Genomic DNA, 15,159 nt, shown 5'->3' with positions numbered 1-15,159 from the left:
ATCATTATGAGTTAACACCTATTCTTTACCAGGTTTAGTTTTCTAAACCAGGTTTAGTTTCCAGGTTTTTTCTAAAAACTTAAACCTTCCTGGTTTAAGTTTTCTAAAAAAAGAAAAAAAATTAAAAAGTATGAAGAGTAAATTTTTTGTATTCTTTTTTTTTTTGTTTCTGTCATTTAACTACATGTTCAAAGGACTATAAAAACCTTTCCCATCGACCCAAGAAACCTCTGCACCAAATACGGAAAAAGTTAATGAAGAAAACCCGAAAAAAATGTCAAAACAAAAAATATTAACAAAGCAAATAAGTAGATTAAAATGTATAAATGTCCGCCCTTCCGTCAGCAAAGCTCATGTGACAATGTCCCATTTTTTATTTCCAGTGTATTTCTATGATCTTTTTACTGTGGAGAGAAAAAAATGATATGAATCGAAGCTTTTTAAGATAGTGTTTATAATCTTCGTTTCTTGAAGTTCTATTTTACACAATCTGAAGACATAACTAGAACTATCTATTGGAAAACCTGTAATAGTAACTTGTAGCAATGAAAATAATCAGATATATACTCATTCCTGGTAACCCATTAAAATTTCCACCGTTAAACATTCCATTTGGAATTTGAGCTAGTAAACGACATGGAGCACCACTTGCCGATTTGAGCTTCATCGGCATGACGTATACCATTGCACCGGTTGATGGCAACTGGTCCAAATTATTCACGTTTTCAAGCCCATAAATATTGTTCGTCATCAAAGCCACATGAGTTGACGGTCTTTCATTTGGAATGTCTACCGACATCGTGTCTATTCCGACGCCAACAACCTTTCGTTTGGCGACTAACCATTCCGCTGCTTCTGCCTTAATGGAAGGAAATTTTAGCGCAGAGATATTTTTTTCTTCCGTTCCAGTGTAATTCAGACGATCTGGCCAATATTTTGACCATCCGGTATAGACAAGCAGGAGACTATTGTCAGGTATTTGGCCATGACTATCTTCCCATGCCAGTAGCAGGTCCTTCGTTAAATGTGAATCAGAATTGACTTCTTGGCTTACGTCTACTACTACGGCAGGGACAACCAGTCGCTCCAGAGGTATATCAGATACGCACCAGCGTCCCTTTGCGAAGTGACAGGGAGCGTCCATGTGGGTTCCACCATGCGTGGCACCATATATTTGATCCTTCTGGTACCTGGAAAGAATGCATTTATATAATTTGCAAAGTGTTCTCTAAACAATAATCTTGACATGCATAGAATACAAAATATTCTCCACGCTATATTGGCGATCGAAATGGGCTACAGGTGGCGTAGAGTAAAACTCTCTACCTATGGCAACACTTCCCAAATTTTCACCTTAGCGCATGGAGAGTCGTAGGAGAAGTAAGTGCGTTAGTTTCTGTCTTGATTTTCAACAGGATTAAAACTTCTAAATTAGGAAACTAAATGGATGATGTTTTTAATAGAAATGTAAACAATCTCGAGCTCGGGACCTACTCTAGTTCCGGTTAAAAAGTTTGCAGCTGCTTACGACATGTTATTCTGATAGGCGATGTTTTCAAACGGATAATTTTGTTTTCAATAAAAGAAATAAATTAGATAATTTCTAAGCTCAAATCTGCCGTATTTCGTAAGATATTAATGTTATTATGTAATTCTGGGGAGTTTGGAGTGAAAATTTGTTTTAGTTATTTTGTTATTTATTATTAAAAAAGGTGACATGGTTGCTAGATTTTGAATAACTCGCTTTTTTGGCAGTCTTGATTTGGCCTCTTTCCATTTGTTTACTACTGTTTGTTCGTGTTGCAAGCTGTGCACCATCTTACGTTAGTGTTAACACTTTTAGTATTGTAAACAGTATTGTTAGCATTGTAAACATAAGTAATCAAATGCATTGTTTGCAAGAATCTCAAAACACAATGATGCCAAATGGCTGTAAAATACAACTGAAACAGTAACCCGGAAATTTAGGCAGTCCCGAGCTTGCAGCGCTCCCTAGTGTAGAAAACACCACCCATACTACATTGAAGATAGTTCTTAAAGAAAGTGTCGTCGAAATTTAAAAAAAGTATTTTTGACAATTAAATACGAAAAATATTAAGAAAAGGAAAAATATCGTAGTTCATTCCTATACAACCGAGAAGAGGAGGACAGGGAAGGGGACGGCCAAGACATGGAACCGGTCTTCCCAGATGGCGTATTCAAGGGTTGAGATAGTGACTTCTTACTACATTCTTCCCCTCCTTTTAACCCTTTTAGAAGAAAAAAAATTATAATCACTGGGATTGAATTTAGCCATAGATTGAAAAAATGGGTCACTTACTCAGTGCTATATTTTTAAGAAGAACACCAAAATATCTGTAAGTATAAAACGCAAATTCCTCCTTAAGTCAATAGTCATTCTCTCACTTCCCATGAAATAAGAAAAACTAAAATTTGGAACATGTGTTTTTTATGAGATAAATAGAATAAATAGTTTCATTTCGATTTTTCGTAATTTTTTGGGTAATTAGCCTAAGTAAAAATAATGCTAAATAACACGCTTTAGTTTACCTCGAATTTAGAAGTCTCATATTTCGACCACGTGTTCCTTATCGGATGAAGGGATTCACTTAAAAAGTTTCATTTCGATATTTTGTAATTATTGGGGTAATTAGCATAGTTGAAAGTATTACTAAATAATGTGTTTTTACCGAGATGTCTCAAAATCGACCCCGTGTGGCTTACTACAAAAAAATGAAAAGTTACCTTTCGATATTTTATAATTATTGAGATTATTAAGGACAATCACCTTAACTGACAGAAATGTGAAATAATATTTTTTAATCAAATTAAATTTCTCAAATTTGAATCATAATAATTCACGTGTTCCTTTTCAAATTGCAAGGATAAATTAAAAAAAAAAAAGCTTTGGTTCAGCATTTGGCAATCATCGCATTAATTAGTCCAATTGACATGCTAAATTGCAGTGATTAATGCTAAATAACGAGGGGCGAAGTACATTACTCACCCTTCATTTAAATTTCAGAATTAAATAAAGTTTTTTTCTTAGAAAATCGCTTCAAAGTTGAAAAAAGTTTTTTTCTTCCTTTAAGTTTACTAATTTAAATTGACTTTATTTTTGTGAATGTCTAAATTTCAGAAGGGGCGAAACGCAATATAGGCTCTTTTATTAAATTTCAGAAGACAATAAGGTTTTCTTTTTGAAAAATAGCTTCAAAATTGAAAAAAAAAAAAATTGTTTTTTCCTAAAATTACCAATTTTACCTAAATTTATTTCTTGCCTTCATATTTATTATAACCTCTTACTTTAATTTCAGAGGAAAATTAGGTTTTTTACTTGGAAAATAGCTACAAAGTTCAACTAAAAAGTTACTTTTTTCTAAAATTTTACTTTTTGACTATTTTTTACTTGGAATTTTACTTGATTTTATTTTCTCGAATGTTTAAATTTTAGGAGGGGCGAAATATATTGTTTGCCCCCTCACTAAAATTTCAGAGGGGGCGACTGCCCCCTCTGCCCCCCCCGGCTGGCACGCCACTGTTCAAAGCACAAAACACTCTGGAAAGGTCATCCAATTAAACCAAAGCTGGTTTTGTGCAATTTTGGATTGAAAAATATCTTTCAAAAGCAGCTACAATTATTCACCATTTAAGAGTAATAGCACTAAATTTCTAAAATTCATGAAAAAAACATAGTCTCTCTCTCTACACTCGTAGGCTGATTTTCAGAGAAATTATCATTATTTCGCTACAGTAAAAGAACTAACATTTTTAACAAAAATGTTACAAAGAATATTTTCACACCTGGTAAAGTTTTTAAGGAGTAAAACTCAAATCATATGCATGAAGTATGACTCGAGATAAGTATAGGTTAACTTTATTTGTGAGGATAAAATATGTATTATATTATAACATCTTTTGGCAAACTAATCATAAGTACAGTTCACTTTAATGTAGTATTGTTAATTTTGTATTAACTATCTATTCTATGATTTATTTATGATGGACTGTCTGTTTTAGGGAAAACATGCCATTTTAGACATCACGCCAAGTGCAGTGGATCGTCTTAACTATGCACAGTTCTATCCCGTTGTAGTTTTCATGCATGCTGAGAATAAGCACATAATTAAAGAACTCAGGAACAAATGGGCAAAATCTAGTTACAAGAGTTCAAGAAAGCTTTATGAGCACGCCTGCAAATTAGAAAAATTATGGTCACACATATTTACAGGTTAGTTTTTTATTTCCCTTTCACTTAAATTTTATTAGGTTGTTATTCTCCTGCTTATTATTTTAGGATGTTTACTTTATTCCCTGTGCATTATTCTAATACTTCTCTCTCTCTCTCTCTCTCTGATATATATATATTCTGGGCTTGGAAAACAGACTGTTTCAGTTAGTTCGTGAAGTACTTGCACTAATAATACTATTGACTGAAACTCAGGAACTGAAACCAAAGGGGCTTACTATATGCTTTAACTCTTTCTTTATTGAAGTATCCAAAGATTCACTTCCTGTTTTAAGTGCTCAGTTAGAGTTTCAAATTTAAAATTAACAAAATTTTTATATTTTATACTGAATCTATAGCCAAAAATTTTGGAATAGGTTGGAACCAGAGAGATCTCAAACTTAATTCAAAAGACTAAAATCTAAAATATCATACCTTTTGTTTTTTATATATATTATTTATTGATACCTAATAAGATAAAGAGCTATTTGCAACTGTAATATATTAAAAAAAATATTAATGTTTAGTTTTAGATACTACTTTTACTATCTTTTTTGATCATAACAAAATAGGCACAAAAATAACCTGCTTTCTATTCAACTAATTTTCATGCATAGGTTAAATGGACAATATATGGAGAAAAAATTTTAAATTTTATGTTTCTTTTTACCAGCTCTGAGGTTAATAAATCATTTATATTAAGTAACTTTAAACAACATGGTGTAATTATATTAGCACTAGGGGCCAAACTCCTTGCTTGCTGCCGCTTTCCAATCCTCATGATTGTTTTTTGATGCAAAACAATTTTTTAAAATTGTTTAATTGAAATGTGTGTGGTAAGAATAATTCTGTTTGTTGGCACTCATGCTTCCCACATTAAAACATTTCTCTTATGATTCTACATATTATTAAAATAATATTTAGAATTACAGTTTTATTTTGTTATAAGAAATGCATGTAAATCATCTATGGGATACCTGCAAGTGAGGTAGTGTGGGTATCTCGATCCTGATTGATTGTCAAAACTTGGTATTTGTTTACGTTAGCAACTGTTCTTTCCATTTTATATCGATTAAGCCAAGCCTGTCAAGCATCAATTCTCTGAAGTGACACATTCTATATTCTTACACAAAGATTTTTTCTCTAAGATTTCAATTCTTTTACTATATATTTTTAACTTAACACAAAAACGGGTACAAAGCCATGTAGAGCATAAGCAAACTAATTATGCATCGAAGTTGTCAGGTACACAAAACAATTTAACGGCTACGATAAAATACATAAACAAATAATAAATTTAAGTTTTTAAGTTAAATTGAAGTAGACAACAAAGAATTATGTTTCATCAAATCTGATGAGCAATACAGCATTGTATTTAATTAACTTTCTGACTTAGGTGACGAAACTTAGCTCAACTTCAACATGTAATTTTGCTTGTTAAGGGTCAGCTTGCGCTGACGTCATAGGTCACATGTGTGGGTATCAGTAATCTTCTTCTTAAATTGCAAGTACCCAATTCCATTTTCTCTGTAAGGAATTGGTATTAAAAATTTAAAAGCTGTGTTTTATCTAAAAATATTTAATGAAATAAAGTTTTGGGACATAAGTGTCTTCATACGAAAAATAAGATTTTTATATAGTTTATAGAAATCTTAGTTTATCTATAAATTAAAGCTTAAAATTAAGAACATACTTTTCAAAAAAAGTGAATGATATTTAAAATTATTAACTCAAAATTCAATGTACCTTACAATGTAGGTAAAATGGTATTATTTTTATACAAAAAAATAAATAAATAAATAATAATAATAATTAACTGAGATTTAAAGTCCAAGGTATTGTCAGTTTTAGGGGCTGACTAATATTAACCTAATTTAAAATATATTTTGTTCTATTAATGTTATATAACTGTTTTCTTTTCAATTTTATCATAGCTTCCATTTCCCTTTCTACTGGAGATTCTTGGTATAAGAAATTGCAAGAAACAATTGATAGACAACAAAAACAACCATTATGGGTGTCTGAAGCTAAAGTATGATTAATTTTCATTTATTTCTTGCATACTGTATATTATTATAAAATATTCTCATTTAATTTAAGTTATAGATTTAATATGTAATTATACACTACCCTACAGTAATGGAAAAGACACTTTCAGTTTTTGGCCTTTTTTGTTAAATTTCTCAAGAAAAATTTAGAGGATTATTTTATAACTAAATGATGTTGTGTGATTTCTCATATTTCTTTCAGAGGTTTGAAGGACCCACAATTGCAAACCAAAACATGTATTTTTGAACATTTTATGGCAGAAAATATGGCAATAAGCTTGTGATTGGTGTTGATCACTTTGACTGTTATTTGCAATTATTGCATATAATTTCTAAAACTTTGCTTAAATATTTATGGAAATATGGACACTTTTAAAAAACATTTACATTTTTTTTGTCTTAAATTTTTCTGCTGTAACTTTAAATCTATTCAATAAAATTGGACAAAATTCTTAGAGCAATTTTTCAATTCTTAGAGCAATTTTTAGGACAAAATTTTAGAGCAATTTAGCGAAATTATTATTTTGAAATTTGAAAGAAATTTGTTGAAAATTGCACCAGATGTAAGCATTGAAAGTAGTTCTTTCAAACTAATGAGGAGTGGAAAAAAATTAAGAAACAAATTTTAATAATTTTTTATTGAATTATATTTAGTAGCATATGAAAATGATCTGCTTTTGATTATCTTGAAAATTTAAAAAGTTTTTTGTTTTTGTTCATAATTTATTGCTAGTCTCTCAAATCTCCAAAAGCTTTAAATTTTAATTACAAATATAAGAAATCATATGACCTAAACACCTCTAAAGTTATAAAATAATCCTTTTAGTATTTCTTGAGAAATTTAGAAACTGTGAGTGTTTCTTCCACTATTGTAGGGTAGTATATATTAAGATTGGTATCACCTTAACTGAACAATACTAAATGTATAACTGTACTACATCATGAAAATTAACAAATAATTAAATTAGACATTGGAAGATTCTTGATATATTTACATTAATTCTTATGATATCGGGTTGAGTAAAAAGTTTTCCGCCAAGGCAAGATACCTCTGTGTCAGCAGCAGCCGTTCCCTTGGTAGTTACCCTTTTCTGAAACAGGCTTTTGCATTTTAAAGCTGAAATTTGGAACTACACAAGTGTGTAATTTGTTTGTCAAAACTTTATCATCTTGTGCACCAAAAAAGTGTTTAAAATGGAGCTATCATGCAAGCAGATCAGAACGATTATGTACTATGAGTTCCGAAATAAACTCAGTGTAACTGAATGCCACAAGAAAATGTGTGAAAGTTTAGGTTTCAATACTGTTTCTTATGATACAGTAAAAGTTTGGTTTCGAAAGTTTAATAATGGGAATTTCAACATTGAAGATGAACCACACTCTGGCCGCCCTATTGAGGTTGATTGTGACCAATTGAAGCAAATTATTGATCAAGAGAGAAATGTTTCAACACGAACCATTGCGTTAGAGCTTGACGTTTGCCAAAAAACAATAGTAAATGCCCTCAAACGCATAAATCTAACATTTAAGTTTAACCGCTGGGTGCCTCACGAATTGACTGCTGAAGACAAGAGCAAAAGAAAAGCGGCCTGTTTGGTTCTGCTCAGAGATCAAAGAAAAAAGAACATTCTGGACAGAATTGTGACCTGTGATGAAAAATGGGTATACTAAAACAATACTAGCTGCAAAGGAGGGTGGTCAGCACCCGGGGAATCAGAAGGTTCGGTTGCGAGATGAACGCTAACTAACAAGAAGGTCTTTCTCTGTATCTGGTGGGATTGTCGTGGAATTATCTACAAGGAGCACCTGAAAAGCGGACAGGCAACAGTAAAATATACAGCAATATGCTAATCAAAATTTGCGATGCCATTCTCGAAAAACGAAAAAACGAGTTCAGAAGGAAGGTGGTTCTCTTTCATCAAGATAACGCCCGGCCACATGTCAGTGCAATGACCGGCTGGACCCTCTACACTCTGGAGTGGGATTTGATGCAACATCCACCTTACAGCCCAGACATGGCGCCTTCGGATTACTATCTGTTTTCACATCTGCAGCTTTATGGCACAATCTTCCGTTCAAATGACGAGGTCATAAATGAGGTTGATCGCTTTCTGGACTCGCGCACCCCCCAGTTCTTCGTAGAAGGTATTGAAAAGTTGCCAAAACGTTGGCAGACTATTGTTGATTTGAATGGAGATTACTATCCTCATTAGCTTTGCTGATTTTCTATGTATTTATCATTTTACAGGATAGTTTTTTTGGCGGAAAACTTTTTACTCAACCTGATATATTGTATATAGTGCAATTTGTAATACATTTCATGAACTTTTATAGCAATCTATTTATTATGCACTATTTTGTAGAAAGGTTACTGATAATAATTTAATGAAATGTAATATTATTGTATAGTATGATTCATAATATATATATATTGTTTATTATGATATTGTTCATATATTATGACTCATGTTATACCTACATGAATGCGAATGAGGCAGATCATCTTAACTGTTTTGGTTTGATGTTTATGACTGCCTCATAAGTAAGGCAATCTTTTAAGCAACGAAAGTTGTTCAACCAGTTCTATTAAGTAACAAGCTTTGCTTTATGTATTTATTAGGAAAGAAAAAACCACTTCCTTTGCTTCAGAACTGGTTTTTGTTTTTATTCTGAGTAAAGAAGTGACTTTTATGAGGAAAATATTTATATTTTGGCTTTAAGCAAAGTTAACAGTTAATTTAGTTACATCACAATAGGAAAATTTGACTAGTTGTCCATTGTCATGATATCGTACAAACAGTATGATTCATGATGTAGCATCATTAATCATTATGAAATTGCATATACAGCATGGCTCATGATACACTAACATGAATTGACGTTATGCTGTATTAACAATATGATTCGTGATGTATTAGTAATAATTTTTTTATTGTTGATATAGTATGATTCATAATATACTAGCATAAATTATTGCAGTGTTACACAATATGAATCATGACGTATTAGTATAAATTATAATGATATTGTGTACACAGTATGATTAATAATGTGTTACCATGAATTGCCATGATGTATATACAGATTCATAATATACTTTCTCAAGTTGTTACAATATTATACAGTCTGAATCATGATATATTGATATAAATTATTATGCACAGTGATTCGGGATTTATTATCATTAAATATCATATATTGTGTACACAGTATGATTCATGATATACAGTACTTGCATGAATTGCTATGATATTGTATGTGCGGATGATGTCTATATAGGTGATGTATACATGTCCAGTAGCAGAAATTCTCCTGTAGGACAGCAGGCACTGCAGATTACACTACACCGCATATTATTTTTTTAATCTCTAATAATGAAAAAAATAAAGAAAAAGTTGCTGAGACACTTTTCTAAAACAGCCCTAAACATGTTTCTAGTCAAAGTTATAAAGCTGAGTAGAGAGAACACTGCAAAGAATAAAAACTAACCAATAAATTTTTTCTGAAAGTTTATTAGTTTTCTACTGTGTAAGGATTTATTTCAATTTTTTATTGCCTCTGTTCATTTAAAACAAATTTAGCCAACAGTTTTTTGTATATAAATTTTTAATATCTTTACTAATTTTTCTAAGTTTAATTAAGCTGAATATTTATAATAATGATCTTTGCCTGTGTTAGGGTCAAACTCAATTTCAGATTTATAAAGATAGTTGTTGTTGTGTTGTTGCTGCAGTTTTACTTTATGAATTCTGTTATCGGGTATATACGGATTTTGTACATTGTATATGCAAATTCATGAAGCACATAACATAAATTGTTATAATATTAATATTTACAGCCTGATGAAGCAATTACTGATGATTTCTTATTTCCGATGACTTCCCGTTTGAGCTATGCCTCGTCACCTGAAAGTGATTTAGATATCTCGATGGAAGCACGCACATCCAGCTTCAGGGAGCCGAATGAACAAAAAGATCGGAGGTTGGTGAAATCATCCAGCGATCCAAGCATAACTGCAGCAGAGGAATTAGCTGATGCTAAATCATACAATCGATATCCTTCATATACACTGGGAAGAAGTAGTCATCACCATCAAGTAAGCAATTAAAAGATCTAGAGATGTTTTTCTGATTTTAGCTTAAAAAATCGATTTAATTTTCTTGACTATCGGAAAGTATGAACAGATACTTGCTTCATAAAGACATCTTAATGTTATATAATATGAAATAACTGTTTATTTTTTATTTCATTTATTTGTGAGAAAATTACTTTTGATGTTGCAGCTGTTAAATTAAAATTGAAGACAATTTTGCAGCTTCAGAAACAAATGCATGCTTTTCTCTTCAAATAATATACAATTATAAATTTTTCATTTATATATTTCATTAATTATTTTTTTTTTGTTATTGATTAAACTTCAAAACCAGATTTATTTAGCTATCTTACTTTTTGAAGGAAAAAAATTTTATCAAATCCTTTGGAGTTGACAAATTAAATTCTTATGAATTTGGCATAGCTTACTGGTAAGCCCACTTGCCGAATGTAAATGAAACTTATACCAAATGTAAATTATATTATTTAATAAGTTCAGTAATTTTCAAGGCCATAGTAAAAGAGTAGAGCCAATTTTTTACACTCAGTAATTATCACTCCCCATGATCATGAAGATTATAAAATGCACTCTTAATCTAAAAACGTAACAAAAACAGGAAAAGGCCGTAAATAATAATTAAAAAATGGATATGTTTTAGTTTAATTAGTTGGGTTGTTACATGCCTTTCTGTTTTGTGTATGATCTTGTGATGTTGAACGCTACCTATTTACTGATTATTTTCTATTTTTCCAACTGGTACAGAAACAGGTTTACATATAGTAATTTATATAGTAAAATTTATTTTTTAAACCTTCACTTTGAATTTTTTTTCACAGCAAATAACAGTAAACATATTTTGTTCATTTAATGAAAGACAATTTTTTTAATGAAATATTGGTGTGCATAGCGAAATTGTAATCTGGAAGTTGGTCGAAATTTTCCTGCAAAACTTGGGTAAGTCAAGAAATTTTATTTCTGCAATCGAGTGGGAAGTTTAAGAGTGGTTTCAGGATAAAAAAATATCTGTGTGTGGCAAAACACTTCATGATCCATGGACTGCCGGAATGTCTTTTCAAAAAGTTCTTTTAATATTTCTAGAAAAAAATGTTTAACATCCTCTAATAATGATATATCTATATATATTTATTTCATATAATTAACTTTTCTTGGACTAACGTAGAATATTAATTTATTAATTCTCTGGTGATGGTACCTTTATTCTTACTTTTCTTTCCTTTCCTTTCCTTGGTAGCTTCTCTACCCGTTCTACATCTTTAGAAGGGTAAGTGACATTTATATTTTCCTTTCAATTTCTTTTTTTTTTGTTTCAAAATAACTAATGTAACAATTGACTAACATCTCATATGAAAGTGCCTTTTTTTATGAAAAATTTAACCATAGAAATGTTATTTCAAAATGTTTTGTTCTCTTGATCTGAATATTTCTTTTTGTTAAATATTTCTTTTTGTTTTGATATTAAACTTGAAACTAATCTTTTATTAAATTTTCTATACTGTACATATTCTACACTCTGTTGCAAGTTTTTGTTTAAAATAAACAAAAACAATATCCCTGTATAAACAGTCTGTTTGCATCTGATTGCACGACAAATGGATGTCAAGCTCCCAGCGTGAACAAATGTCAACATCGTCAACTTTTGAAACCACTTTGCAGAGCCTTCTTTTTGCTTGCTTTATTGAATAGTATGAAATGAGAAAACAAAACTTAGTAAAAAATCACCTAGCAAGTAATAAGAATTAGTAAAAATTACAGCAAAAAATTGTAACCGACATAGGTCTTTTGTTTACATTTAAACAAACTAATGAAAGAATAATAAATATTGTTTCTTTCAGACGATTTTCAGTGAAACAAGAGTAAGAATTCATCTCACATTAGATTTCTTAAGGGCATGTCAGCATAAAAAGTGCCATTTTTAGTAGTTCAATCAAATCCAATGTTCTTGCAAGGTCATAGAATTGTTTCGTTTTCAAGAATTAATATTGTCCTTATTTATTGAAATATGTTTGCCAAGTTTAGGATTACAATAAAACTATGAAACTATAACTTTTTCTTATAATTTTATGCTATATATCCTAAAAGATAGCACAAGTTAAATTTCTATCTGACGTGTTTAACTTTTAAAAGCTTTTATATTATTTTCAAATCATATTTCTATAATTTGGTAATGAAATAAAATGGAACAATATTCAGTCGCAGAGGATTACTTAAATCCTCTGCAACTTATGCCACAATGCTCTTTTTTTAACTTACAACAGAGTATAAAAAGTTTTTTTTTCTTCTTGGAATTATTAATAATTTATAATTATTTTGTACTCTATTTCAATGATATATGTAATACAATATTTCAATGATGCAAATCTGTTTTAAAGCCATTTATTATCAGTATTAGTAATTTAGGTTATGCAGCAATGTTGCAATATTATATTCATTGTTTGTTTGAATTGAAATTTGTTGATAATTATAATTTATTATTTAATTGAATTGCTATGAATAGATGGTGTAATGCAATTTAACTTGTTTATAAACTTATAACTTTGTTTTATTTTGAACAGGAAACTGCTATACCACTTCAGTCTGTCTTCAAAAATGCCAATGATATGCTTACAGTTCCAGCAAAAGGTAAAAAAATGGGGGACATTGAGGTGATATTTTGTTTATGCATAAATATTGTTTCCATATTGGTTATATTATTTAGGATTTTTTTTTTCTTCGTATGCTTTAATCCAGATTATACACATTTAGTTTGCTTGCCACTTGCTTAAAGCATTTTGATTTATATGATCATTAAAATGTATTTCATTTTTTGAAACTTATATTTGTGCATTTATAATTTGTTTGTATACAAATATAATTTACTGTCTGGCAGTTACAAAATGAGCCTAGTCTCGTGACTGGCATACTACAGAAATAATAAATTTTAATTCGAATAATAGTACATATGTATATTTTTTGCCATAAATTTTTATAATTGTCTATTAATAGCTGCTGTTATTGAATTAATACAAATTTTATGAATTTAATTATTTTATTATTTTTTTTATTGATTTATATGATCATTAAAATGTATTTCATTTTTTGAAACTTATATTTGTGCATTTATAATTTGTTTGTATACAAATATAATTTACTGTCTGGCAGTTACAAAATGAGCCTAGTCTCGTGACTGGCATACTACAGAAATAATAAATTTTAATTCGAATAATAGTACATATGTATATTTTTTGCCATAAATTTTTATAATTGTCTATTAATAGCTGCTGTTATTGAATTAATACAAATTTTATGAATTTAATTATTTTATTATTTTTTTTATCCATTATTTGAGGTTGAGTGACTGCTTTTGTACCAAATATTTGTAATCAGTAATTCACAATAATGTTCACCAATTTTATTTTTCTACAAAAAAACTGTAAATATTCAAGCTATATCTAAAATTTTTAAACTAAGTATATATTTCATTAAAAAAAATTATTTATAAAATTTTTTTTAACATGAGTAAATTTAAAAGATATGTTAAATGAAAGATTAATTTATATTTTACTTATTTGGTATATATAAAAACACTTAATTAGAATTTTTTTTTACTAAATTACATAAATATATTCATTTTATCAAATACTGATCTTACTTTTTATATATTTTACATTTTTACAATCAATATTATGATTTTTTTTTGTATTTAAGTATGTGTATTGTATTGTGTATTTAAGTATGTGTAATTGTATTTAACTTATTTAAAGTAATGTGCATAGTTGTACTGTTGATTGTCTGTTTTTGTTTTATTATCAGTACTACCAGTTGAGCAAGAAGAATACATGCAGCACCTTTCTAAAAGTAATAGCAACAATGGAACTTATGGGGTCCAACAACAAAGAACAAGAATTGACCCTTATGCCACTTTGACACCCAGTGAGAGAGTTGCCAACCAAATTAGCAATGAATTAAAAAGTAAGTATTAACTTGACAAACATGTTAAAATAGGAAGTGGTTAAAATATGACATTAGGGTCCAAAATGGCTGAAAGTGTAATTGACATGACTACAATCATGTGAATACAACAAAAAGAATATATAAAATACATTCTCAAGTATCAAATTTTTGCCTTATGACATGTTATTAGAGAACATGACACAAAAGTATTATTGCATGAACTCCTGATTTATAGTTGGTGTGGAGTCAAACATATATAAGTAAATTGAGTGTCTCTAATTGTTGTTGTCTCTTAATATTTTCTTAAAATATAGATTCAAAGAAAAATATTATTTCATAAATTCCCAATTAATCATAGATTTGGATACGTCAACCCTGGATAACATATTGTTTATCTAATTGTTTCCTTATAGATTTTTATTTAAAAAAAAAATTTTGGATAAAATTTCATAAAATTCTAAGTATTTACAGAATTAAGTGGCATAACAACCCTAGAAAAACAAATTCTGTGTCTCTAATTATTGTTGCATTTTAACTTTTTATTGATAATCATTATTACATAAACACCTGATCAGAAATAAGTGGGAAGTTAACTTTAGATTTGTAATTTGTGTGAATAGTCCTTACACACGGCCAACTAGTCTTCTTCGTTATTAGAAAACCTCTTATTTAATTTTAACTGGCTATTTTGACAGTATTTTTTTAGTGCAAAGAAAAAAAATAATAATCAGCCTGCCGAAAGTCTACTTTTTATTTAAAAAAAAATTGTATTTTTCTTCTATGTTTCACCTCACAGTAAATATAATTATACTATGTTTAAACTTATAAAAGATGTATTT

General features: G+C 29.5%; 1 protein-coding gene across 6 annotated transcripts in view; it reads left to right on the top strand.

The window, feature by feature from the left end:
- The window catches only part of LOC107455203 (tight junction protein 1), a 383,960-nt gene that overhangs the window by 359,906 nt on the left and 8,895 nt on the right, over positions 1 to 15,159 (top strand). For 4 of the 6 annotated variants that reach the window (XM_071177697.2, XM_071177706.2, XM_071177722.2 and 1 more), the window contains 6 exons: positions 4,021 to 4,231; positions 6,163 to 6,260; positions 10,115 to 10,372; positions 11,622 to 11,651; positions 12,943 to 13,009; positions 14,180 to 14,338. In XM_071177697.2, coding sequence (XP_071033798.2) covers positions 4,021 to 4,231; positions 6,163 to 6,260; positions 10,115 to 10,372; positions 11,622 to 11,651; positions 12,943 to 13,009; positions 14,180 to 14,338 — 823 coding nt within the window. The remainder of the gene's footprint in view (positions 1 to 4,020; positions 4,232 to 6,162; positions 6,261 to 10,114; positions 10,373 to 11,621; positions 11,652 to 12,942; positions 13,010 to 14,179; positions 14,339 to 15,159) is intronic. The other 2 variants (XM_071177703.2, XM_071177713.2) reach the window with 1 other exon arrangement.

Source organism: Parasteatoda tepidariorum, chromosome 3 (genome assembly GCF_982258835.1).
Source record: "Parasteatoda tepidariorum strain Cologne lab strain chromosome 3, Ptep-v5.0, whole genome shotgun sequence".
In the NCBI taxonomy this organism is placed as follows: Eukaryota; Metazoa; Arthropoda; class Arachnida; order Araneae; family Theridiidae; genus Parasteatoda; species Parasteatoda tepidariorum.
The sequence above is the reverse complement of the archived record's forward strand: the minus strand, read 5'-3'. Positions and strand labels throughout refer to the sequence as shown.